At 40.3% G+C, this 26,401-nt stretch overlaps 1 protein-coding gene across 1 annotated transcript; it reads left to right on the forward strand.

Annotated features, from left to right (window-relative positions):
- The first annotated feature begins 4,803 nt into the window (after positions 1-4,803).
- LOC143576103 (THO complex subunit 6-like) lies at positions 4,804-22,279 on the forward strand. Its single transcript, XM_077060289.1, has 13 exons — positions 4,804-5,047; positions 8,312-8,484; positions 8,577-8,608; positions 9,245-9,343; positions 20,695-20,759; positions 20,890-20,935; positions 21,018-21,078; positions 21,172-21,225; positions 21,328-21,408; positions 21,506-21,545; positions 21,666-21,778; positions 21,881-21,991; positions 22,091-22,279. The coding sequence occupies exons 1-13, from the start codon at positions 4,804-4,806 to the stop codon at positions 22,277-22,279; spliced, it is 1,308 nt and encodes a 435-aa protein (XP_076916404.1).
- The last annotated feature ends 4,122 nt before the right edge of the window (positions 22,280-26,401 follow it).

The following is a 26,401-nucleotide window of genomic DNA, read 5'->3' on the forward strand; positions in this document are numbered from 1 at the left end:
TTGTATAGATTTATTTTCTTTTAGGCGGGTAGTTACCCGGCCATTCTTGTAATGAATAATATGAAATATAAATCTTTGTGCGGGTAAAACCGTTACTTTCTCTGGATTCCTTGCTTTATAAACGTTATATGTCTTGCATACTTTAGTTTAAATTAGCAATTTTCCAAGTGTAGAATAAGTTAACCTTTGAACGTGGTAGATAATAGGTTGAAGTTTTGCTTCCTCTTTCGTGATTGTGCGGGTAGGACCGTCACTTGCACTTAGTAGGATGGCTAAACTTTACCTACATCTGACCTGCGTGAAGGTTTTCCTCATCTTTTTTGAAATTTCTAAGTGTTTAGGATAAGTTAACCTTTGAACGTGGTAGATAATAGGTTGAAGTTTTGCTTCCTCTTTCGTGATTGTGCGGGTAGGACCGTCACTTGCACTTAGTAGGATGGCTAAACTTTACCTATATCTGACCTGCGTGTAGGTTTTCCTCATCCTTTTGTTAGAAATTCTCTGTTTTGAATAAGTTAACCGTTCGACGCGCGGTTGTTAATAGGTTAGTGTTCAGTTTCCTCTCATGATTCATGCGGATAGACCGGCACTTTCATTTAGTGGGATGACTGAACTTTTCCCCTTCAACTGACCTGCGTGAAGGTTTGCCGTTTTTTGGGTTTATGCGGGTTTTGCCGCCTTCCCCACGCAACGACTTTCCACGTATTTATGCGGTGAAAACCGGCATATCCGTGTTGAATAAATTAACCGTTCGACGCGCGGTTGTTAATAGGTTAGTGTTCAGTTTCCTCTATCATGATTCATGCGGATAGACCGGCACTTTCATTTAGTGGGATCACTGAACTTTTCCCCTTCAACTGACCTGCGTGAAGGTTTGCCGTTTTTTGGGTTTATGCGGGTTTTGCCGCCTTCCCCACGCAACGACTTTCCACGTATTTATGCGGTGAAAACCGGCATATCCGTGTTGAAAGTTCATAAAGTATAAATGTAAAATCATCAGCGTCGATGTTCTAAGGAGAATCATTTCCATTAGAAGTGGCTCTGGGCCTTTTCTTTACAAATTTGGAATTGATCTACATGCAAACTGTGTAATTGAGCTCCCTTCCATGTTGTTGGGATGGGAGTGCCATCGAGCCGATATGCACCTGGTTCGGGATCTCGTTCTTTACGCAGCATGTAGTCTCCACATTGAAGCTGGAAATTTTATTCGTGTTTTCCCCAGCTGGGGTTCTACACGGATCAGCCTGCTCAGCGTTCATTGCGCCACGAGGTGCGCGAGCGTCCCATCTCTGACAAATGCTTCGACCATATCCTTTACGTCTGTGCATTCTTCAGTGTTGTGGCCTTTTGTCCTGTGAAAGTCACAGTATTTGCTCCGATCAGCGTTGGGACGATGTCGGATTATTGGAGCCTTTGGCCATGGGAGCTCCTCAGTGGCGAATATCTCGGTGACGCTTTTGGTGAGTGGCGTCCATCTGGAGTTCTGGTTCGACCGTACGTTATCCCTTCCGCCTAACCGATGTTGCAAGCCGGATGAGGTGTCAAAGTTTACCCTTGACTGCCAAATGCCTAGCTTCCGCTTTTTGTTTAATCGGGCGGTAAGGACGTTGTCTTCTCTTGTTTTCTGGGTGTAGAGGTTTGTGCTCTGTGGGAGATCTCTACCCAGTTGCTTCTCCGTTTCCGCAAAGCGTTTTGCTGCTGTCATGATGGCATCCCATGTGGATGGCATGCCATCTTTACCCGTTAAGGTGCGGATGAGCTCTGGGTCGTTCGCGCCCTGTATGAAGGCAGCGCGAACAAGATCTTCGCTAATGTTACCCAGACTTAGCTTCTTTGAGTTGAAGCGAGAGATGAAGTCTGGCAAAGATTCATCTTCCTCTCGAATGCATTTGAGGATTGTCCATTGCTCTTCGGTATACTTTCGTTGTTGGCTAAAGTGTTGGCTAAACTTCTGTTGGAAGTCTGCCCAGTCGTAGATGTGGTTGACCGGTAGACGATCGAACCACGCTCTAGCTGGCCCAACAAGCGTCATTTGGAACATGTAACACCACGTAGGTTCCGTCCAATTGCTGACGGTTGCCCCCGCTATGAATCTGTTCAAATGATCGTCTGGATCAGATATACCATCATAAGTGCCGATGTTGGACATCTGTTTGGCACTTTTTGGGGCGATTGCTTCTGCAATGTCCCTTGCAAATTTGGACGTTCCCGCATTTGCCACAGTTGGTCTGAATGTTTTGGAGAAGTCACGTGGATTTCCACCTGTGTTTTTTGGTTTGAAGGCTTCTCCAAAACGCCTTCTCGGTTGGGAGTCCGTTTTCTTACGCTTCCCTTTTACCCTATGGCGAGGGTTCGCGTCGGTGTCGGATTCCTCCGAGTCATCGTCCAAGTAGTCTTCGAATTCGTCAGCCTATTGGACGGAACGCAAGCGTTCGTCAAACTCAGCTTGGAATTCCTTCTGACGTGCCTCCGCCCATGCCTTAACTTCATCGAGTGTTTGGCGGGGGAGTCTTGTTCGTTTCTCTAACTGGGTATCGGTGAATCCCAGTGAGCGATTATTTACTGCACTTGCCCCAGCTTGGGTAACTGGGGTAGTGTTCGTAAGATTTACTTCACTTGCCCCGGCTTGGGTAACCGGGGTAGTGTTTGTAAAGACTGTGTAGCCGGTATTCCCCCCAGTAGCTGGGGTTGTGGTTACCGGAGTTTCCTTAACCATCTTTCCAGAAGTTTGAAAAACTGAAAAGAAATGAAGTTTTAGCTTTTATGCACGGATGGCGCCAATGAAGAAACACTAACCGGACCCCGGGCAGATTACGAGTAACCTGGGGGTTAGATAGATGTTTCCCACGAGGGGTTAGACCCAAAAAAGATGGTTCTTCTGATAACCTGCAAAACAGACACCGTGAGCTTGTCACTGAGAAGGGGGGGGTTCCTCCTTGTGACCACCCTCCGGCGTGAGAATCAGACTAGATTGCTCTTTAAATATAAATGTATATTAAGAGATTGCTAGAGCAGATATCAGGTATAATATGATAATATGATGGTAATGTGATAGATATGATAAGATGAGATGATCATACCATTTGGGGTATTTATAGCCGAAGGTAGGTTTCCAAGGAGGTGTGGCCGGCTGAATAGTATTCCTGTTCCACCAACTGTGGCCTACGCATGTGCCCTGCTGGTAGTTGGTGGGTAGGCAGCGGCTGACAGTGACCAGGCCTGCTGTGTACTATTCCTTTTCCACCAACTGCCGGCTATGCACGTGGTATGACAGGAGTTGGTGAGTAGGCAGCGGCTAATAGTGACATACAGTACAGGAGCATGCTGCTCGCCATACTGTTGTCAATAAGCTGTCGTATCTTTAGTCAGATCTTTTGCCCATACCTCGTCAGGTACAGTACAGAAGATCTTCCCGTATCGTACGGACTGGCTTAGCTGGGCGGGAGTATTCCCCTTCCCGCCTTTGTGCGGGATTGTTCCCGGCTTTGCTCATTCCTTCAGGTGACACTGTGATTGAGAGCTAAGTGCCTTGTGCGTGTAGCCTTGCTGCGCGGGTGGCCTTCCCTGATGGCTTGTATCCGCAGCTGTGGGAACAGGCAGAGTCCTTCACCATTGGGAGGCATTTCCTGCGGGAACAGTTTGCGTACTGCGCGTAAGGACGTCACGTCTCTGAGCATGGTGGGTCCTGCGGATCCAGTTGGTTTCTGCGCAGACGTCCCTCTTCAAGGTGAGTCTTGCGGGTCCAACTGGGCTCTGCTGGGACCTACCTCTTCATGTACCTGCACAATGAAGAGAAAACAACGATAAATTTGGATAAGATATTATCAAAGATTATGCATATTGTCATTGACTAGTAAAAACAAATCTCTATTGCACTATAATATTTTATACTCAAAGTTAGTCGGTCAATATCGTCTATGCATATATCCAATGCCAAATGGACTAAAATACATTTATGTTTATTTTTTTTACTCTGGTTTTGAAGTCCTTAATAAAGTAAAATAGTTTTGCAATGACTAACCTAAAAGGGAAGACAATAAACCGGGCTAATTGTCACTTTAGCAACATTTACCTCCCAAACCTTAAACGATAACAAAGAATCAATTTGTGCAACACAGTTTATGAAAAATAATGATTAATTACCTCAAATGCCTCAAAACACACATATGGATATATGGCTCACACATATATACATTATATGCGCACACTACAAACACGACGTATATTTAAACATTAAACAAATACTCAAATTCAAAATTTGCAACAAAAACTTTGGTTTGGGATCACTATAAAACAAAGACTTCTCATATGAGTTTACAAACATCCCAAATTATACAGCCCAGACTATTACATAATTAAGATTTAATTTTGCACCCCATTTACAGGTAAAGACCTAAACCAATTAACAGTTAAAACCAACTTGACTACACCAGAGTACCAACAACTACCACTTTGTCCTCCATTCAAGTGTAACTGCAGCATGACTGGCACTTGACTATCAGCTAACTCACCTAGAATCAAGAAATGAACACATGTGAAAAAGCGTAAACATAATCCTTAAATCTAATAACTAGAGAACAGTTATAAGAATTTGGTGTATAGTACCCGTAGTGTCATATAATGGTCGCATCTTTTTAATAAATTAATTCTCATTCGTTCTGTGTGTTGCATAGCAATTATTCCCAAAATAGCATAAGAACCCCCGCATAATGTAACAAACAGCAATACAAACCGAAGAAATAAACTAAAATCACAAAATATTCTGAGGCTCAGATATTACATCCCGAAAAAGGAGCTACGTTTATGGTTCGGAATCCGAATTCGGGAAAGATAGACAACCAAGAATCGTGTAAACAGATTGAATCATTTGCAATCACCACAATAACATTCCACCACTTTGGCACAACAGTCACATCTAACGACCATCACACCAATGTCGCTACAGCTGAAATGGGACCCGACAATTGTCACCATCAGAAAACCATCACCATGAGCTCCGAAATAGAAACCAACAAAATTATAAATCAAGGTCGCAACTGTCTCCATGGTATCAACATGAAAATGAAGCACATACTCTCGCCTTGCTACTGCCAAAATCACATGACTATCACCTAAGGTTCCGATATGAAATCTGGAAACAGCAGAACTTGAGGTCAACACCCGTAACACAAATGCACCCAAACCAAAACAACCAATGCCAAATACCTTTTTGCGTAGGGTATATGTCAAAGAAAAACAAAATGTATAAGTTTAAGGCTCACATATCTGTTATAGTTGCAACATAATGTAACCCTTCCAAATAACGGACAATCATCGTGGCCCAAACATAAGATTCAAGTGACAACCCGCATGAGAAACAAAGTTGAGAACACAACTTACACATGGCATTGTAAAATCCTTTACGCAACAATTAAAATGAACTGTTACATTAAGTGTATAATCACATCTTGAAATTAATCCAACATCAAATTACGAAAACTGAATTACGTCTTAACTCTCAAATGAGCCTTGACTCAATATAAGTGAATGATTATACCAAATATCAAAGTAACTTAAAGAATAAAATGAAAACCCTAAAAGGCAAGAAAGATAACTGTAAAATAGTTTAACCTCCATGGAAGACCACCGTCAGTTCCGCATGGTCGTTTGTAAACAGAACACAGCTACAACCTTCGACAACCTAAAAAGTTAAATCGATGACATTTAGCAATCGATAAGGTTGAGCTCACTATCATTGAGTGAAACAAAAAAGAAAAATAGATAGAAGGCCGCACAGGTCGCTATCGCTTGGGCAAATATATTTCTCTCTAAAGAAACCCCATGGATACGGGTTCCCAAGTATCATATTTTATTATTGCGTTGCCGAAAATTAGATTGGGAGTGAGCGAATGATGATGATGTTCTCTCTCATACAGACGCGTATAAAGAAAGAAATAGGCCAGAAAATCTCAGTTGAAGATGAATAATGTATGAGAGAAAACTGAGCGAGGAACACATGTTTTTTAGCTTGCCCATATAGCAAACAAACGGAGAAAGAAAGATAGGAGGAGTCATCGAACCTATGCCACATCTAGCCAGTGAATTGAACAAAACGTCTTCACCTTGTTTACTACTAAAACAACAAAAAGTTTTGTTACAAAAAAAAATGAAAAATTAAAGAAAAGCTCAAAACGAGTTAATCTTTGAAGTCACTATTTGTTGTAACAATCACTAAGTAGTTTTGATTGTTTCTTTAGTTGTTTGAATAAATTGATTTTCATCCACCATAAGTCACTTTATAAATTGTATTTCTTACCTAAATCTAAGCCACAACAAAATCATAGTCCTAAAGTTTATGCAACCAGTGGGTAATGGGTGGAGATATGACCGGCTTGCAAGCTTATTACATTATGTTCATACTCATTGAAGGCAGAGAGATACTAACACACTTTTTTAGTGCATATTTAATATGAGAGGAGAGATATTATATTTATGAGGGGTGTGAACATGTGTGTCTTAACCGGAAACAAGGTAAACTTGTTTGCGTGCTTTTGTTGTTTTTTAATGCATTGTCAAATTATTTGGTGGGTTATCAATATTGAAAGTGTCAGTCTTGGTACCTGGGTATGACCTTATACCTTACTAGTATTAATGATAATAATTGATGATTGATCGAGGTGTATGTGTTTCATGATAGTTTGCTTGAGGGAAAGCAAATGATAAGTGTGGGAATGTGATGGTCGGGTATAAATTCTGTAAATTATTATATAAATTGTTTTGTTTTAGTTTAAATATAGTGTGAACATTGGTACTTCAAGCTTGCTTGTGTATTTTAGGTGTATGAGCATTAAAGATACTATTTGGAGCCTATTTCATGCCTGCTTTGAAGTTTGGGTGGAGTTCAAAAGTGATTCGCGAACGTTTAGAAGTAAAATGGACATACCTCGGCTTAGAAAATGAGTTGTGGGACCCTTAATATATGAATTTTGGGTTTCTCCATGATAAAATCTAATTATGTCGTCTTATTTATTTGCGCGACACGAACTGATGGGGAAAGTCCTTCGCGCTACACGAAGGATTTTATAAAATGGGAAAAAAACCTAGTTTGTGTTATAATCGATTTTCAACCCCCATTCGAGATATCATCTATTTCAGCAGCTACTGAAGAACCCTAGGACGATTTTGCATCATCCTTGAGACCTCGGTTCGTTAGATCGTCACATGCTTCCATCCTTTTATCAAATAAATGAGTCATTCGTATTGCCGATGCCAGGCTAAACCATTGTGTTCACTTTAGGCTAGGGTTTTGTAGACACTAACTTTGATCCGATTCTATGTGCGTTAATGATAAGAACTTGATTGAGTTTTTTTATTTGATCTTGTTCGATTTATCAATTGATTGTTTAAACAGTTTGTGTTTTTGGTTATCAAATATTGCATCAACTATTAGGTTTTGTTCATCAACATTTAGGACTCGGTTCTTGTGTCATTGAACCAATAATCGTTAGTCATTGCTTAACACTTGATTTTCATAATATAAATTGGTAATTGGGTAGGTCACGTCCAGTTGTGTGAACAAATTGAATAGGGTTTTGTTTGTCATCACAAGCAAACTACTAGGTCTAGCAATTACTACGCAATCAACTTAATTGAATATGTGATTTGTTTGTTATCGCGTTACCTAAACCTGAAGTGAATTATGTTTCTCATAATTGTTTACAAGTTAAAGTAATAATGTTTTATGAAAATTCCTTTTGAAACCGCTTGACATCGACTTATTGCCTAGTTTAGTAATTAATAAAATATGAGTTTTACTTTCACTTTCCCTTAATTCCTTATGGAGACGACATTACTTCCCATACTAGTTATAGGTATTTTAGTTAATTAAATAAAATACTTGTATTTTATTAGAGCACGACATATAAATCAAAATGGCATCGTTGTTGGGGAATCAACGCGTAAAGTGCTGGTTTATTTTTATGTTTACTTTCAGTATTCTTTTATTTTTGTCAGTTTTACGTTCGGTATTTGTGTGTCTCATATGTTCAGGTTGCTCGGGATGACGTAGAGTTGGGTTTATGAACCACGTGAAGGATATAAGGGGGTGTTTGGTAGAGGGAATTGAGGGGTGAGAAATGGAATTGGAAAGAATTCTCTTGTTTGTTTATGAAAGAAAGAGGTGAGAAATGGAAATAAACCATTTCCATTTCTCTGATTTTGTTTCTCTAAAAAATGCGGAGAATTGGATTTCTCTGCTTTCATTTCTCCCATTTTCCTCCTTCATTTCTCCCATCTTTCATTCAGTCTCAACTCCTCCACGGCCATTTTTAAGATGCCTACAGAGACAGCATACTAGATGACCTGGAATCCAGTTCACTCACCATCTTCCGTACGGTCTTCTCTCCTCCGTCTACTACTGATGACCGAAACCCTAATTACATCGTCGCCGCCTCTAGCGACGGTTCAATCGCATCGTATTCGCTATCCTCTCTAATATCCTCCGTCGTATGTTGTAGTTACATCAATCTGCTATTACTCTCTAATTTTTTTATACTTGCCAACCAATTTTATATGCATTTCTTTGCTTTTGCTTACAGTCACCAGCTGTTGGGAGTTCTAGGGCTCAAAAGTAAGTAGTTTATATTTTATGATTGTTTATTTATGAATTAAGTAGTGAATGCGGATAAATATCGGATATCGGTCAAGGATTGATATTTGAGATATCGATCATCGCGATGGGATTTCGCTAATTCTAATATCATGTAAAATTCAATATATTCTCTTACTATTAACAGATTAACCTTTTGCAACTGCCAAAACACTAACCATTGTGGCAAGTAGGAACTAATTAAGACTTAAAATACTAACATTGAGCACTAAAAATGGATAATGAAGAATTTAAACACTGATATAGGGAATATCGGTGATATATCAATCAATATCGCCGATATAATCGGTACTGATATTCTGGCCAATATTTTACCAAGGGACCGATAACTGATATAGGTGATATATCACCTATATCGACTGCATAGTTTATGAATTGAAAGTGATTATACAAAGCCTTTTGAGGATGCATTTAGATTGTGTTTGTTGAATATGTGATTATTATTATTGTTACAGCTTCATGTTCTATGATCATGATTGAGTATCTGATTTTGATTAGTCCTTACATATGATCACTTTCAAATTTTAAAATTGTGATTCCAAACACCCCCTTAATGAGGGTGTGTATTTGCGGCTTGCTTATGGTAGTTTTCTTTAGTTTATTTGTAGCTGAACCAGATTGTTTAATTAATGGACACGATGGGCCTACTTATGATGTCAAGTTCTATGGCGATGCTGAAGATTCCTTGCTGTTGAGGTAAACATCTAATGATGCTTGCTAGTTATATACTTATTATGTGTCGGCAATTCCTTTTTGTTTGCTTGTTTGTTTAGACTTGTTTAGTTTTCATAGTATCCATTCAACAATCAAGTCTAGTTTGTAAGAAAAAGTATAACTATTTTACTTTGAGAACAATACAAACTATTATTTCCTAAAGTGGACCATATTCCCGGATTGATGATATGTTCCCTTGGTCGGAAAAGATAAATTGATGAACGCTGTAGAATTACTTAGAACTAGTTGTTATTAAGATAATGTCTTTCTCATGCTCGTTCTGTAAACTGTTGGTACATAAATGTCAGTAGCTCATAGTCTAGCGTTTGTAATCGAGTCTGTAATGTAATTATGTTTAAGTTTATGTTTATGTATGTAAGCGAAGTTATCAACAAGTTCGCTTAGGCGAACTTGTTGAACAAGCGAAGTTGTCGACAAGTTCGCCTAGGCGAACTTGTTCAACGAGCGAAGTTACTGACAACTTCGCCTGAGGCGAAGTTGTCGTGTATTTATATAGCCTACGGGTTTACGGTTTAGGAGTGAGAGTTTTGGTTAATCACGTGTAATTCAGCAAGTCTATAGACGAGAGATAGAGTCTGTAATAGACGTGTTTCAAGTTATATTATATAACGTGTTCGTTTGTATCGCGTGTGATTGTTTTACGTATTCTACGCTCGTAACTACCTACGCAGGGATTCCGCACCTACGTAGATAGCGATATCCCGTGTAAGATCCGTCCGGGAACCTACAATTGGTATCATAGCTTTGGCTCGATTGTGTGGTTCGGGATTTCACGCGGGTGTAGAAAACGTCTCGTTTGACCTATTCGCGGGACGCGTTTTCGTTGATATTGTGCTATACTCACCTTATACAGTCATATTCAAGCCGTCACACCGACCGGAAACTGCTAAATCGTCGAAAACAGATCTGAATATTTTCAGTGTTCTTCGGGCGAAGTTGTTGTTCTTCAGGCGAAGTTGCCGACGCTGGAAGTAGGGTTTCAGCGAAGATATAAGGTTGAGCGAAGTTATCCACAACTTCGCCTACCTCATAAGTTCGCCTAAGCGAAGTTATCCTCAACTTCGCTTACCTCCTAAGTTCGCTTATCTTAAGCGAAGTTATTATCAACTTCGCCAAGTCACGCGAATTTAAGGATTTTCCAGCGAAGTTAACACTTAAGCGAAGGTATCCTTAACTTCGCCTATTGTACTGTTCGGAAGAATTTTTGTTTTTTCGGGTTTTTCTTGTTTTCGAGAAGATGTCGCCGATTAACATCTCAGAGTTAATCAAAATGGAAGTTGAAACGGGGTCGGCTACTAAGGCCCCAAGGTTGATGAAAGGAACCGACTTTGTGGCGTGGAAGGATAGGTTCATTTAGTATATTAAATACCAGGATGCAAAGATGTGGGTGTGCATCCAGGATGGATATATTCCACCGACAATGGAATACGAAGGTCGGGATGTGATAAAGAAGTACAGCAAGATGGAGGAAGAAGAGAAGAAGATGTATGAGGCCGAGAGCAAGGCCCATGCTGCAATTACTATGGCTCTTCCTCAAGAGATTCTCCATACATTCCGGAAGTACACTTCTGCACGAGAGCTTTGGGATGCTCTTGAGAATAGATTCGAAGGGAACGTGGGTATTCGTGCCTCGAAGATTAAGCTGTTAAAGACCCAGTTCTCTGTCTTCAAGCATTTGAAGAACGAATAGCTCGATGATATTATCACCCGATATTATCATCTAATGACCGAGCTGAACAACTATTCTATTGCTTACAGAGAGGAGGAAATAGTTGAGAAGCTTCTCGATGCTCTCCCACCGAAGTGGGAAATGTACACTGTTCTAATGAGGGAAGACAAAGACTTTCCTAATTATGACTTGGAGACAGCAGTAAACAAGCTCAGAACCTTTGAGCTTAATATGGTTCGTAAAGAGACACCAACGGATCAGGTTCAAGACCCTGGTATGTATGGTGCCAAAGTTATCTCAGGCTCAAGTTCGAAGTCTGAATCTGCTGCTTACTACTCCAAAGGAGAGTCAGGTTCTAACTCTTCTCATTAAGGAAATGTGTCAGTAAACATGAACGGTGATGTTTGCTTTGTTGCTGGAGGATCAAGTGCTTCGAAACCTCAAGCATCCAAGAGTAGTTTCTCTCCCAGTGCCTCAAGCAATAACTACACTAAGATGCCAATGAGTGTCAAATCTGCTGAAGAGCAGTTTGCACTCTATGCATCTTTTATTGCTTCTTACGAGAACTACATACAAGGGAAGATTGTGGACCCTGCTGCTTTGGAAGAAGACTATAACCAGATCGATCCTGATGATCTGGAGGAGATGGATCTGCAGTGGCAGATGGCGATGATAGTCAGAAGAGTGAAGCGTTTCATGAAGAAGACTGGCAGAAAGTTCGTAGGTGGAAAGCCAGGATTTGATAAGTCAAGGGTGAGGTGTTACAATTGTCAACAAAATGGACACTTTGCAAAGGAGTGCACTAATGCACGTGTAGAACGTAGTCAGGGGAGGACTACACAGCAAAGTGGAAATAACAATGGGGATAATGCCATGATGTCTGATGCTGGTGAATACAACTGGAACATGTTCTCTGGAGAACTCTTTGAGCAGGCACACATGGCGAAGGTTGCAGCTGAAGAATGTATGAAAGCTGCTGAAAATGAAAAAGCTTTCATGGCTAATGACCAGAACTCCGAGGTATGTACTAAACCTATCTGTACTAAATGTGAGAACTTGTCTGAACAGCTTGCTACAATTACTGATCAGTATGTTAAGTTGGATGCCGAATTTAAAACCTTGAAAGAAGATCATCACTTCACAAAGACAAGAGAAAATAATTATAAAATAAAAATTAAAGCTTGTGAAAAAGACGTTAAAAGTTTAAAAACAAAATTAGCTGAAAAAATTGATGTGATCGATCTAAGCTACGAGGTTTTAGAAGAGAAAACCAAGTTAATTGCTGAGAAAGAAAAACAGATTGCTGATCACCAGGTAAAAGTGGTGGAACTAAATAGGAAACTGGAGCAATTCCGGAATTCCTCTGCTATTCTTGATCACCTAGTTAGTGATCAAGGTTCCTCACCTAAGAGGGGAGGAATTGGTTACCATGAGGTTCCACCACCTTATAACCATAATTATACTTTCAATCCTAGTGTTCATGAATCTGTTAATTTTGTAGCTGATCAGACAGGTCCTGCTAAGGAAACTGGTAGAGTACCGGAAATTAGTAAAGGCGAAACAAGTTCGCCTGTCTCAAAAGTTAAAATTTCTATTTCAAGTCCAGTCTCATCTGATTCGGATAAGTCATCCGAGTCGGGTAAGACAAAAGAGAAGGAAGTGTTACCCACTAGTGGAGAAAAAGTTAATTCAACTAAAAGGAGTACTCCACTCAACCCATATGTCCCACCTTATGTGAGACGTACGGTTGGTAATACTGCCTCCACATCTAAAACATCTGCTGAAAAGAAAGCTGAACATAGGTGTTGTTTTAGATGTAATCAAACAGGGCACCTTGTTGCTGATTGCCCTCTGAAGCAGCGTTTCAGAGAGGTGAGGCCCTCGAAAACTGAGACTAAGGTTTTTGGTAATCGTTTAAATGTTAAAAATGAAAACCATTCAAATTTGAGAGATAATACAGGTTTTCAAAGAAACACATCTCGGTTTTACACTACTAATAACCAAACCAAATGCTATAATTCTTTTGATTCTTTTAATGTTCGTCGGTTTGGTTGGCCTCACTATCAGTCTCCAAGGAGGTATCCTGTTAGGACTCGTGGAAATTTATCTAATGCTAATTTTGGTCAGCCAAGGTGTGTGAGTTCTGTTAAGAAGGTTAATCGACCCAAGACCAAGAGGTCTTGGGTCCCCAAATTTTAATAATCTCTTTTGTTTGTGTAGGAACAGTTGAACAGGGCTTCCAATAATCTTTGGGTTGTGGACAGCGGCTGTTCCCGGCACATGACTGGTAACAAGGATTTGTTACAAGATTTAAAACCTGTTCAAGGAGCAAGAGTCAGTTTTGCCGGTGAGAGTGGAGGCAAAATAACAGGAAGGGGTACGGTAACTAACGGGAAGATGACGTTAGAAAATGTGAACTTTGTTGAAGAACTGAAGCACAATCTTCTGAGTGTGTCGCAGATTTATGATAAAGATTATACCGTACACTTCACGAAGACTGATGCGATTGTGTTGAAGCCTGGTTTTCAAATACCAGAGGAGTGGATAGTAATGAAGGCTCCACGTGAACGAAATACGTATATGATGGATTTAAGTTCAACTGAAATGTCAACGGAAGAATCGTGCCTTTTGACGAAAGCAAGCGAATCGGAATCTGAACTGTGGCACAGGAGAATGGGGCACATTCATCTTCGGAAGATGAACCATATTGTCAGACATGGGCTTGTGTTGGGTGTTCCCTTAAAAAGTTTCAATTTTGAAGACAAATGTCTTGCGTGCAAAAAGGGAAAGCAGCACAAGAAGTCCCATCTCACCAAGAAAGTAAATTCAATTGCCAGTACACTAGAGCTGCTTCACATGGATCTCTTCGGTCCTGTGAATATAAGAAGTCTAGGTGGTACAACTTATTGCTTGGTGATCACTGATGACTACTCACGATACTCGTGGGTATACTTCCTGAAATCAAAGGACCAAACGGCTCAAATGGTGAAGAATCTGATTACCAAAGTTGAGAACATTATGGATAAACGAGTGAAGTTCATCAGAAGTGACAATGGTTCCGAGTTTAAAAATTTTGAAATGGAGATCTTCTGTCTGTCAAGAGGGATTGAACACCAATTCAGCGCTCCGTGTACTCCGCAACAGAATGGAGTGGCTGAAAGGAAGAATAGAACTTTAATTGAAGGAGCCAGAACTATGTTGGCTGATTCGAAGCTTCCGGTGGTGTTCTGGGCTGAAGCTGTTTCTACAGCTTGCTATGTACTGAATAGAGTTTTAACGGTAAAAAGACTTAATAAAACATGCTACGAGCTTATGCATGGGAGAAAGCCCAATTTGTGTGGACTTGAAGCTTTCGGGTCCCCGTGTTCAATTTTAAAGGCACATTCAAAGTTTGGTGAAGCAGCCGATGAAGGAATCTTAGTTGGCTATGAAGTTGGGACTCCCAACAGGCGTGTCTTTAATACAACGAACGGCAAGGTTGTGGTGGTATGTAACACCGACATTACGAGTTACAGATCGCCAAGACCGAGCATCGGACCTCCTGGGATTTTCGACTATGATAGGCTCTTCAAGTCTTTTAACATACCTGATTTGTTTTGTACAGAAGAAGAAGAACGTGTTGCTACGAAGATGATTCTAGATGAGGAGGAAAATTTGGCTCATAGGCAGCTATTTGATGATTGTCAACCTTCCTCATCAAATTCTATCGTTTCCCCTGCTGTCTCTCCTGAAGAAGAGTTTATCAATCCATTTCACTCTCAGCCATAAACAACCATTGATGAGCTCTCTTCTAATTTAGAAGATAATTTGCATGTCGGTGCTGTTCCGACCACGAGAATTCACAAAGAACACCCTTTGGAGAATGTTATAGGTGATGTGTCCTCCGGTGTACAAACCAGAAGTAGCTTGAATGAGCACACCTGTGTTTATACAAGCATTAAGGAAACGGGTATAATGAACGAATGTTTGTACTCATGCTTTATTAGCCAGATTGAACCGAAAAATTATCAAATGGCTCTTAAGGACAGCTCGTGGGTCGAGGCCATGCAAGAAGAGTTGGCTCAATTTAAGAAGATGGAAGTTTGGACTTTGGTTGAAAAACCAAGGAATGTGCATTCGATAGGCACAAAATGGGTGTTTAAGTGCAAGAGAGATGAAAAGGGGATTATTATAAGAAACAAGGCGAGGCTGGTCGTTAAAGGTTTTAATCAGCAAGAGGGGATAGATTATAATGAAGTGTTCGCTCCGGTGGCCAGGTTGGAAGCGATAAGATTGTTTTTGGCGTTTGCTGCTTTTAAGAAGATGAAAGTGTTTCAGTTGGACGTGAAGAGTGCGTTCCTCAATGGGAAAGTTGATGAGGTTGTGTATGTTGAGCAACCTCCGGGTTTTCCTGACCCAGACTTTCCTGATCACGTGTACAAGTTGAGCAATGCGCTGTATGGATTACATCAGGCACCTCGTGCCTGGTATTCAACGTTATCGGACTACTTGCTAGAGAATGGTTTTGAAAGGGGTTTGATTGACAGCACACTGTTTGCGAAGAGAGATGGAAGTGACTTCCTGCTAGTTCAAGTCTACGTGGATGACATCATATTTGCTGCATCAAGAGTCTCCATGTGTCAGGAATTTGAGGCCGTCATGAAGAAAAGATTTGAGATGAGTGCTATGGGTGAACTAACGTTCTTTTTAGGATTGCAGGTTGATCAAAAGAAGGATGGGATGTTCATTCATCAAACAAAATATGTTCATGATGTCCTCAAGCGCTTCAAGATGGAGGACTCTTCTCCATTTGACACTCCAATTTGCGTCAACCACAAGTTGGGAGCTGAAATAGACGGTGACGCAGATGTGGACCCAACTCAGTATCGGGCTATAATAGGTTCTTTGATGTATTTGACTGCTTCTAGGCCTGATATAATGTTTGCTGTTTGTCTTTGTGCTCGTTTTCAGGCAAACCCAAAGGAATCTCACATGAAGGGTGTGAAGAGGATTCTGCGGTATCTCAAAGGCAAGCCGAAGCTAGGGTTGTGGTACCCGAAGGGAGGAGACGTGGAACTGGTTGCTTATACGGATTCTGATTATGGAGGGTGCAATCAGAGTCGGAAGTCGACACGGATCTATGTGAAGAGGATTCTGCGGTATATTACCTGCTTACAACCTGTCTCTATATGTCATAATACAGCTAAACACGGATCTATGTGACAGTCACGTAGTTAGTATGATTCCTGTTCGGATCTTTTCTAAAACGTAGCAGTCCCTATTGAGACTGAAATTTGATCCCTTATACTTTAAATTTATTAAGTTTTTGTACTTAGATAGCTTTATGATTTTTTAACTGGTTACTTAGAATTGATCATGTCGTTTATTTCTTAAAGGAAAGTTTTTAAAGAGTTAATTCAAATTGTTCAAAATTATAAGGTTTGGTTATGAAAATATAGGCGAAGTTGTTGAATCAGGCGAACTTGTGGATAACTTCGCCTAGGCGAAGTTATCCGTAACTTCGCCTGACCAACTCTGACCCTATATAAGGATTTCAAACAGTAAAATATTCATTATTTCAAAATATCAGCGAAGTTGTTCCAAGAAACCCGGCGAACTTAACTATTATCCGGCGAACTTGATTCGTTTCCGATTTCGATCCTTTTTCTCCGTTTCGTTCAATAGATTCAAGGTGTGTGTTATCGATTAACCGTATATCCAAAGACAGTGATGCTTTTCATAGGTCGTTTTGAACGGTTTCGTGACCTCGGTCCGGTGACCTTTCAAAACCGAGATTTACAAACTTGTATTACGTGTTCATGGACAATCTTTTCATCTAACCATCCGTAATATCATGTGTTAGAGTCTCCTGGATCGTCAAACTTTGCCGAATCATCGGATTCCGGCTGTCAGAATCCTAACAGTCGCCTATTCTGATGCAGGCGAAGTTAGGGTTTAGGCGAAGTTATCCGCAACTTCGCCTGGGGCTTAATTTCGCCTGAGGCGAAGTTATCCGCAACTTCGCCTGAGACTTAATTTCGCCTAACCCTTATCTTCGCCTGAGGCGATGTTGTGAAGAGGCGAAGTTATCACTAACTTCGCCCAGACCATTTTACTTAGAATTAATTAGACGAACTTAAAGATGAAGCGAAGTTGTTCCCAACTTCGCCTCACCTTTAACTTCGCCTATACAGGTTTGATCACAACTTCGCTCCTGGTAATCAAGCGAACTTGTGTACAACTTAAACGTTTATCTAACTTGGTTCGTTTAGTGCAGATATGGCTGCTGTTGGAGGTGCAGGAGGTGTAGGCGATGACGGTGATGATCACAGACAATTCTTCCCAGCTCATAACCAGTTCATAACACTTGACCCAGATGCAAAGGGCGTGGAGGACTACAGGGAGATAATTACTTTTCTCCTGTGCTCACGGATATATCACGCAATAACAACTACCCTGCCTATTTCCCTACCGAATATTGAAGACTTTTGGGAGACGGTAGAGTACGATTGCCGGGTTGAGCCTCCGGTTATGCGAGCCACCGTAAACGGTCAAGTTGTTCAGTTTTCTTCTGAACAAATACGGGTGGCGTTGCAGTTTGGTGAAGAGACGAGGGATGACCCAACGGAGTTTGTTGCGCCATTCCGTGATGGGGCGTTCCTCAGGATGGGGTATTCTGGTCTCTTAGGGGACACTCAACGGAGGAAGGGATTCCTTTTAGATCAGTGGCGCTTCCTTATGCACGTCATGATCGTATGTATGTCAGGACGGAAGGCAGGCACTGATGGTATGGGTGCGACAATGCAGTCTGCTATGACTGCGTTGACTTATAATAAAAGATATTCTTTCAGCCAGATGATCTTTTACGAGATCGATAGGCAACGAAGGGCTGTGGCGCGTGAGCGGTTTACAATGTATCCACGATTCCTACAGATGATTTTCAATCATGTGGCTCCGACGCTGCCTCAACGACGCCCTATTCGATACGTGGAAAGTGTGACAAAACGTATCTTTGCACAGTGTCGCACTTCCAGCGCACGAAGCAAGCCTGAGCTGCGTCCCAGGCATACTCCGCTCTTTGGGTACCTTATAAACCCGGAGTATGTGCCTGCGGCAGGGGACGAGTTCAGAGACCCAAGACCACAACAGGCGGCAGCACCCCAGGCTGTATCAGCTGCGCCTGCTGTATCTGCTACTGTGTCAGCTGCAGAGATTGACCTTGATGCCATGTTGGGAGGCCAAGGAATGTTTGATATGGACCGAGTTGATCCTCAAGAGAATATTCAAGTCTCGGGTCCACAAGCTGATTTTGATGATGTGATGGAAGAGGCTAGACGGATGATGGTAACGCATGAGAGAACAGTTGGGAAACAAAAGAGAATTGTTGACGACGACGACGAGGAAGATGATGAAGAAGAAGCTGTGCAGCTGGTGAGAAAGCGTTCACGAAGGGAAAGGACATGTATGGGTGTAGGAGATGGAGAGACTTCACGGTTGGTACGTTTTGCTCCACCTGCCCTGTCTGGTATGTCCTTTGTTCCTACCTCTGTGCAGGTATCGAGTACAAGCGCTACGGTTGTTCCCGTAGTGGCTACATCGTCGGCTGACATTCCATCGATCACGGCCGTTCAGACGTCGACTCCAGCAATTGTGTCTCTACCACCTCAAACGCTTACTCCATCGGTGGTAGTAGCACGATTTGTCGAGTCAACGGTCACCACTACTGCAGGGTTATCGGGTACGGTACCACCTGCGGTCACGCCCACTTCAGACTCGGAACGAATAGCTTCACTAGAGCGGATTGTAGCTGAGCAGTCCAAGACTATTCAAAGCCTAGTGGAAGCAAATCAACTGCAGGCATCCCTCCTGGCTGAGCACGGGAAAGTAATAGATGCCTTGAAGGTGTTCCTGGCATCTCAGGGGGAGATGAGCTGTAGAGGAGATGAGCTGAGGACCAAAAGAAGAGAAGACCGAGACGATGATCCCAATGCATCGAAAGATGCAGGTGGTGAGTTGCCAAGAACTACTATAGCTCTTGGGGCTTCCACAGCTGAGGGGGAGTCTGCCGCTGGTGATGATGTGGTTGCTGTTGGTGATGATGAAGATGTTGATGATATGATTGATGCGCTGAAAGAGATAGACGATATGTTAGAGGATGATGAGTTGATAAATGAAGATGATGTTCTGCCAATCGATGAGATCGAAAAGATTGGTGCAGAAATTGTGGTTGAGAATGTGATAGAAGAAGGAGAGATTGTTGAAGAAAATGTAGAGCATGAGATCCCTGTGGTTGAACAGTCGACTATATGTGAAGATGCTGTGGTTGACAACACTGAGTGGGAAGATCAGCCAAACTGGAAGGAAGGCTGCGCTCAGTGGTTTGTAAAGACGAAGAAGCCAGCAGTACCGACGATGTTCAAAAAGTCGTATAATATAAAGGGATATGCAGAATCAAAGAAGGGAATCATATGCTGGTTGTACGATGAAGAGTTGAAACTATTTGTGATCAAACGTTACGACGGCATTCAGTACTTCAAGAAGATGTTAAGATCCCTGAATACCTTACCGGAGTGTGAGGTGAAAGACTTAGCAAGACTGGGGCTGATAAACAGAAGCGATGATAACATGGCGAGAGTAATTGGGAAAATTGTTTGGAAGGAGGCCATTAAAGATAAAAAGTTTGAACTTCTGAAGCCTCAGAAAGGGAAGTTAGTAGAAGACAAAGATAGAGGGATGAGGGCAGACGGCAAACCATGGATGGTTATGAAGTATAAACCAGTCCGTCATTTAAAAGAAGTGCCGATGAAGGTGATGCCCAAGAACGTCTTGAAAGACTTGAAGTGGTGGTACGTGGATTGTGAAACTGCTGAAGCGGTCATGGAGGATGAAGATGAGCAAGAGATCATGAGAGTGTATGATCCTATGCACTTAGTCAATCTGTCTCAAGCTGACTTGCAGGTACTACATGCTAAGAAGATTTTATACATTCCTGCTTGGAAAGAAGAAGCTAAGAAGTACCAGAAGTTGGTTTCTGTATGTGTTAGACAGGGAGTGCATGCTTGAAGAGATGAAGAGAGAAGACGAGAGATTACAAGACACAAGCTTTGAAGATCAAGATATGAAGCTACTGCCAAGGGGGAGTCTGTTGGTACATAAATGTCAGTAGCTCATAGTCTAGCGTTTGTAATCGAGTCTGTAATGTAATTATGTTTAAGTTTATGTTTATGTATGTAAGCGAAGTTATCAACAAGTTCGCTTAGGCGAACTTGTTGAACAAGCGAAGTTGTCGACAAGTTCGCCTAGGCGAACTTGTTCAACGAGCGAAGTTACTGACAACTTCGCCTGAGGCGAAGTTGTCGTGTATTTATATAGCCTACGGGTTTACGGTTTAGGAGTGAGTGTTTTGGTCAATCACGTGTAATTCAGCAAGTCTATAGATGAGAGATAGAGTCTGTAATAGATGGGTTTCAAGTTATAATATATAACGTGTTCGTTTGTATCGCGTGTGATTGTCTTACGTATTCTACGCTCGTAACTACCTACGCAGGGATTCCGCACCTACGTAGATAGCGATATCCCGTGTAAGATCCGTCCGGGAACCTACATAAACAATTTATGTTGGATTAACATCGTCTTATATCTGTTAACTTATGTTTTTATTTAGTTGTGGTGATGATGGTCGGATTCGAGGATGGAAGTGGATGGATATGTTTGAAGCAAAGCATAATGGTTTGTCACGCGAAATTCTATTCATTATCATTTTATTAAGTTTTGAGTTACAGTCCAATAAATGTGATATATTCGTTCTTTGACAAAATCTTGATACACTTTTTATTCACTCTACACATTATTCTTGCAGGTGGCCTTTTGAAGCCGCAACTTGACTTAGCAAATCCTCAACATAAGTTAGTCACATAAACTTAAAACGATGATAAATTATGAGTGTGTTAGTTTAGTTCTAAGTAATGTTTTTTTTCTTCTCCTCAGAGGTCCTTGGGGTGCACTTTCTCCTATCCCTGAAACTAATGCTATTGCTGTTGATACTCAGGTCTGTATGCTTTTCCTTAAAAAAACATTTGTTGGCATTTATAACTAGATAAACATGTATGTAAGATTTGAGTTGATTTTTCATGTACCATAGGGAGGTTCCATATGTGCAGCTGCTGGTGATTCATGTGCCTATTGTTGGGATGTGGTATGTATTTCCTGAATGTGATTAAATAATCAAATACAGAGATTAGTTTTCTTTTTCCCTTTTTGGATAAATGGAGTTCTATGTTGTGCAATACGTTTTCAGGAGAAATCTAAAATCAAACTGACTTTCAAAGGGCATTCTGGTTATCTACGTTCTGTTGTTGCCCGAAATTCTTGTAATCAGGTATATGCTGATACGTTTTTTTTCTCTTCTTACTTAATTTTGTTTTCAGTTAATGTATTCTGTTAGTTAATCTTGTTTTCCACTGCTCTGTTTGTAGATTATAACTGGCTCAGAGGATGGAACAGCCAGAATTTGGGGTACGTATCCCAAAACACTTTGGTTAAATAATTAGATTGCTATTTTTTATAGTTTCTGCAATCGAATTATAGGTATTAGTTATCGACCGGCCAACTCTTAATTTGGTTAGTTTATTGCAGATTGCAGAAGTGGAAAGTGTACTAATGTTATTGAGCCAGGAAAAGATAAGAAATCTAAAGAGTTCTTTTCATATGTCAGTTGCATTGCTCTTGATGCTAATGAAAAGTGGCTGGTAAGGCAACAATCTTTATATATATTCTAGTTTTTTGTGACCACATGCCTTCGCATGTGTTTCTGTTTTAGTTTTTAAGTAATACTGAACATATATTTGTAGGCATGTGGGTCTGGGCGAAATTTATCAGTGTGGAATCTTTCAGCTTCTGAAAGAATTTCAGGGATCACGACACGTGCTTGCATCCAAGATATATGCTTTGATGATAATCAAGTAACTACTTTTATTTATTTTAGTTTGTGGGCCATATACTCTATGTGAAAGTTATCTTCCCTTTGTTTATTTTACTTATGTTGTTTCGATCATTTCCAGATTTTAGCTGTGGGTGCAGAACCAGTTTTGAGTCGTTATGACATAAACGGTGTTATGCTGTCTCAGATACAATGCGTACCTCGGTCAACATTTTCTGTTTCCTTGCATTTATCGGGTGTATGTTCCTCGTTTCCAGTTCCTTTTTTGTATTCAACTCCGAAAAGATTTTTAACTATTTTTAACCATTGAGATGGTCGAGTTGTATACCGATGGTTCAATGGGATAGTTGTGTATGGTTGAAGTATGTTTTGTATGTGAATTGGTTTTAACTATGGTTGATATTTTTTGCTTAAAAACTATGTTTTGTATGTGAATTGGTTTGATCAATGCATATTTTGGTTGGAATTTATGCATCTTTTTATATGTTTTTTATTTTTTAATAAATATTTGTTATGAAAAAAATACTTGTGCTAATGATAAAGTTGATATAATTCTCTGTTTATTTTCTATGTACCAAACAAGAGAAATGATTCTCAGCTATATTTCTCTACTGAAATCTCTGTACTACCAAACAGAACAGTCAATTCTCATTCTCCAGACAAATTCCCTTTCTCTGCAATTCCATTTCTCTATTCCATTTCTCTACAATTCCATTCTCTGTACCAAACACCCCCTAAGGTCATGGAGGTTGATGATTCGGATTATCCACATTCATATCATGACCACCTTCACCAAACCCTCAAATCTATTACGAGCCATATAATTATAACTAAGGGAACTTCAACCAGCAGGCTCACAACAGGCAGTTCCAAAATTATTCATCTCCTCGACCTGATTATCAATGCTTTTATGAGTCACATAGTATGACAGTGATGGGCCCGAGACGCCAACTTTTGTAAGTTATCAATAAGTAGATATTATCATCACCATGAATACTCTAAACCATTATATGAGGATCATAAAGAGTATAACCATGATGATGTGATCATGATGCTTTAATGATGTTGATGAAAGAGGTGATGGAGAAGAAAAAAAAAGTACAAGGAAAGCCAATAAAGGTCACATGTTGCCCAAGATAAGCTAATATGTCAACTATTTGAAGATGTGGCCCAAATTAAATGAGACCGGAGTAGTTGGCTAGTGGTGTCATAATTAATGATGAAGTGATAGATGAGGCTATCGATCTTTCATAGAACGAAGTTGAAGATGAGGTTGTGGAAACTAATACTACACCGAATCCATCAATTACTAAAGAACCCTAAAGAACCACAAAATGAACACTTGGGTTTGTTGAATATGATGATTTTGAAGGAATGGGTCCACATCTGTCGAAGCATATAGTCAAACGCCTAACCCTAGCTGTTATTAAAGAATATAAGTTTAAGATAGTTTAGGGTTATCCCGATTATCCTCAATTAAACAATATTCATATAGGTAAAATTGGGGATGATGGTTTGAACTCTAAGAAAAGGCAGATGGAGGTGAAGGATAGTGGGAAAAGTAATAAAAGATGGCCCCATATTGGTTTTATTGGCGTGTCCACCACAATAAAGAAAATCTAGATACAACACTTCAACTAACGAGCATACATGGGAAATTCGGTGGGAAAATATTCAGTTCGACCACGATCGAATCCTAATGTTATCTCAAGAAAGACGGTGCAGGATGGATCTGTTAACTACCATATGTGGGAAACTCTGAAGGTAAATGTATATTCTCATCGGCCCATATTAGTTTATTAGTCATGTTCAACATGACAAAGGAAGCAATGCTGAGGCGTGTCAGCTACCGAACTTTTATTGGAAACTCAGCAGGTAAATGTTCCATTCAACCACCATAACCGCCAAATCAAGTAACTCTTTAGCTGAATACCTTAACAAAACTTAGCGCTGAATGGAGGAAACCTAGATTTATTTTTCAGTTTATATTTTATATAATTTTGTAGCGTGTTTACCGTTTTATTTCAAGTGTGCCATTGTAGCAAAAGTCAAGTGTGAGTATGCCACACGAGAAAGGTTGGAGTTTTGTAGCATTTCGGTGAAAGAAACATAATTTAATGAGTATCCAATCAAGCTACCCAAAGTATTCATGTTCTTTTGCTACAGTTGATTTAGGTATGTGTATATTTTTGTTGTATTTAAACAATGTTTAAAGTCCCGATCCCGGTGCCTTACTTAAATGTTGGATTTACTCATAAATAAAGTTCTAAATATCAGAGTTAATTAAAAAATTTTCACGGAATAATAAACGTCATCCATTTCTTAGAAACCATAATTTTCTCGACATAAAACATAAGATAAAACATTATTCTTCCATCGGCAAATGTCAGCCATTCCATCTATGCCATGTGTCATCCTCGTGCTAGATCTTTTAACCTATTAACCTGCGTGCATACTAAAAGTCAGCTACGCTGAGTGAGTTCTAGTTAATCAGTCAACATAGATTTCATACACTTACTTTCATATACGCATCCAATGATACATATTATATACTTTTCCTATTTACCTTTCTTTCGTACACACATTTATTCATACATACATTCTTTCTTACTTACATACTCTCGTAATTGCGTACTACATGCATAACTTTCTTTACCATCTCAGATGTTATTAGGGTCTGGTCCCTTCAATGTCAGATATTTGTAGGGTCTGGTCCCTTCTGTCTCAGATATTATTAGGGTATGGTCCCTTCTATATTAGATATTATTAGGGTCTGGTACCTTCTATCTCAGATATTGGTAGGGTCTGGTCCCTTCTTTCCATACAACCAACCATACATACACTTCTTTACACATACATTTTATTATATACTTTCATGCACACTCCTAACCACATACATATATCATTCATACACATTCACATATCATACACTTACCATTTAAGGTAAGTGCATTAACTAATCGTATTGAGTATGCAGACAGCCCCGAAAACATAACAAGGAAATGGGGCTAGAAACTCACCTGGGTCCGATTCCTTTCAGATTCAATGGTAACTCCTTTCCTTAATTGGGGGTGGCTAATTGTATAACAATTACATCCAAGGGATAGAGCCCCTGGCTGGCGTTAAGCTGCAGAAAACAGAAGTTCAATTATTTAATTAAATCACTCAATCGATCGTCGCCACATATCAGCATAGGACTTCTGGAGGTCTTGAGCACCTTTCATTCTTTCCTTGATTTGATCAAACCTTGAATAGGTTTCTTGCACGACCTCTAGACTCCCAATCTCTTTCTGACCAATCTCTCCCCAACATACCGAGGTTCTGCAACGCCTGCCATATAGCATTTCAAACGGTGGCATACCAATACTCGAATGGTAGATGTTGTTATAAGAGAACTCTGCCAGATGCAGATGATCATCCCAACTTCCTCCAAAATCTAAAACACAAGCACGTAGCATATCCTCAAGGGTTTGGATAGTCCTTTCATACTGTCCATCTATTTGAGGATGATACGACATACTGATGTTCAATCTTGTTCCCATAGCTTCATGGAACTTCTTCCAGAAATTCGAAGTATGGAGAGTATCTCTATTAGACACGATTGATATCAGCACTCCATGTTAACGTTTACTATAGTTTCTGGCTAGATAGTCTCTCATATTGGCAGAAAGTGAGCACATTTAGTTAGACGGTACATAATAACCCAGATGGTGTCATGATGTTTAGCTGTACATGGTAGCTTATTTATGAAATCCATGGTGATGTGTTCCTATTTCCATTATGGTATTTCTAGTGGCTGCATCTTCCCATAAGGAATTTGGTGCCCTACTTTGACTTTCATGCAAGCTAAGCACAAACTGACATAATCTACTACGTCATTCTTCATGCTCGGCCACCAGTAGTCTCTCTTCAGATCTTGATACATCTTGGTGGATCCTGAATGAATCGAGCATATAGACATATGAGTTTCTTCAAGGATTCGACCTCTAAGCTCCCCATGGCATGGAATCCACATACGATCAAACCTAGTCTTAACACCATGAGTGCTATCCATCAGCTCGTCTTGTTGTCCGAAAATTCTTTCCTTTTTCACTAACCCTTCATCTATAAGCACCTCAGTTTGCACCTTGTTGATTTCTTCGAAGAGATCTGAGTTAATGATTAACTTATAAGACTTCACAGTTGCAATGACTTTCTCGTTTTTACAACTTAGCGCATCAGCAACCACATTAGCCTTACCAGGATAGTACTTGATATCACAGTCGTAGTCCTTAATCAACTCTAGCCATCTCCTCTGTCTCATGTTCAACTCTTTCTGCTCGACGAAATGCTTCAAACTCTTATGATCGATGTAGATAGTACACTTAGTACCATATAAGTAGTGTCTCCAAATCTTAAGAGCATGCACTACTGCTTCTAGCTCTAAGTCATG

Source organism: Bidens hawaiensis, unplaced genomic scaffold (assembly GCF_021521415.1).
Source record: "Bidens hawaiensis isolate Kalapana, Puna unplaced genomic scaffold, B.hawaiensis_p1.1 tig00027993_1, whole genome shotgun sequence".
Taxonomy (NCBI): Eukaryota; Viridiplantae; Streptophyta; class Magnoliopsida; order Asterales; family Asteraceae; genus Bidens; species Bidens hawaiensis.

Coding starts and splice junctions, on each gene's coding strand:
- LOC143576103 (XM_077060289.1), top strand. CDS start 4,804: ATGGTTCGGAATCCGAATTCGGGAAAGATAGACAACCAAGAATCGTGT. Junction 20,936..21,017: donor TTAGCAAATCCTCAACATAA/GTTAGTCACATA, acceptor TCTTCTCCTCAG/AGGTCCTTGGGGTGCACTTT. Junction 21,226..21,327: donor GTGCCTATTGTTGGGATGTG/GTATGTATTTCC, acceptor ATACGTTTTCAG/GAGAAATCTAAAATCAAACT.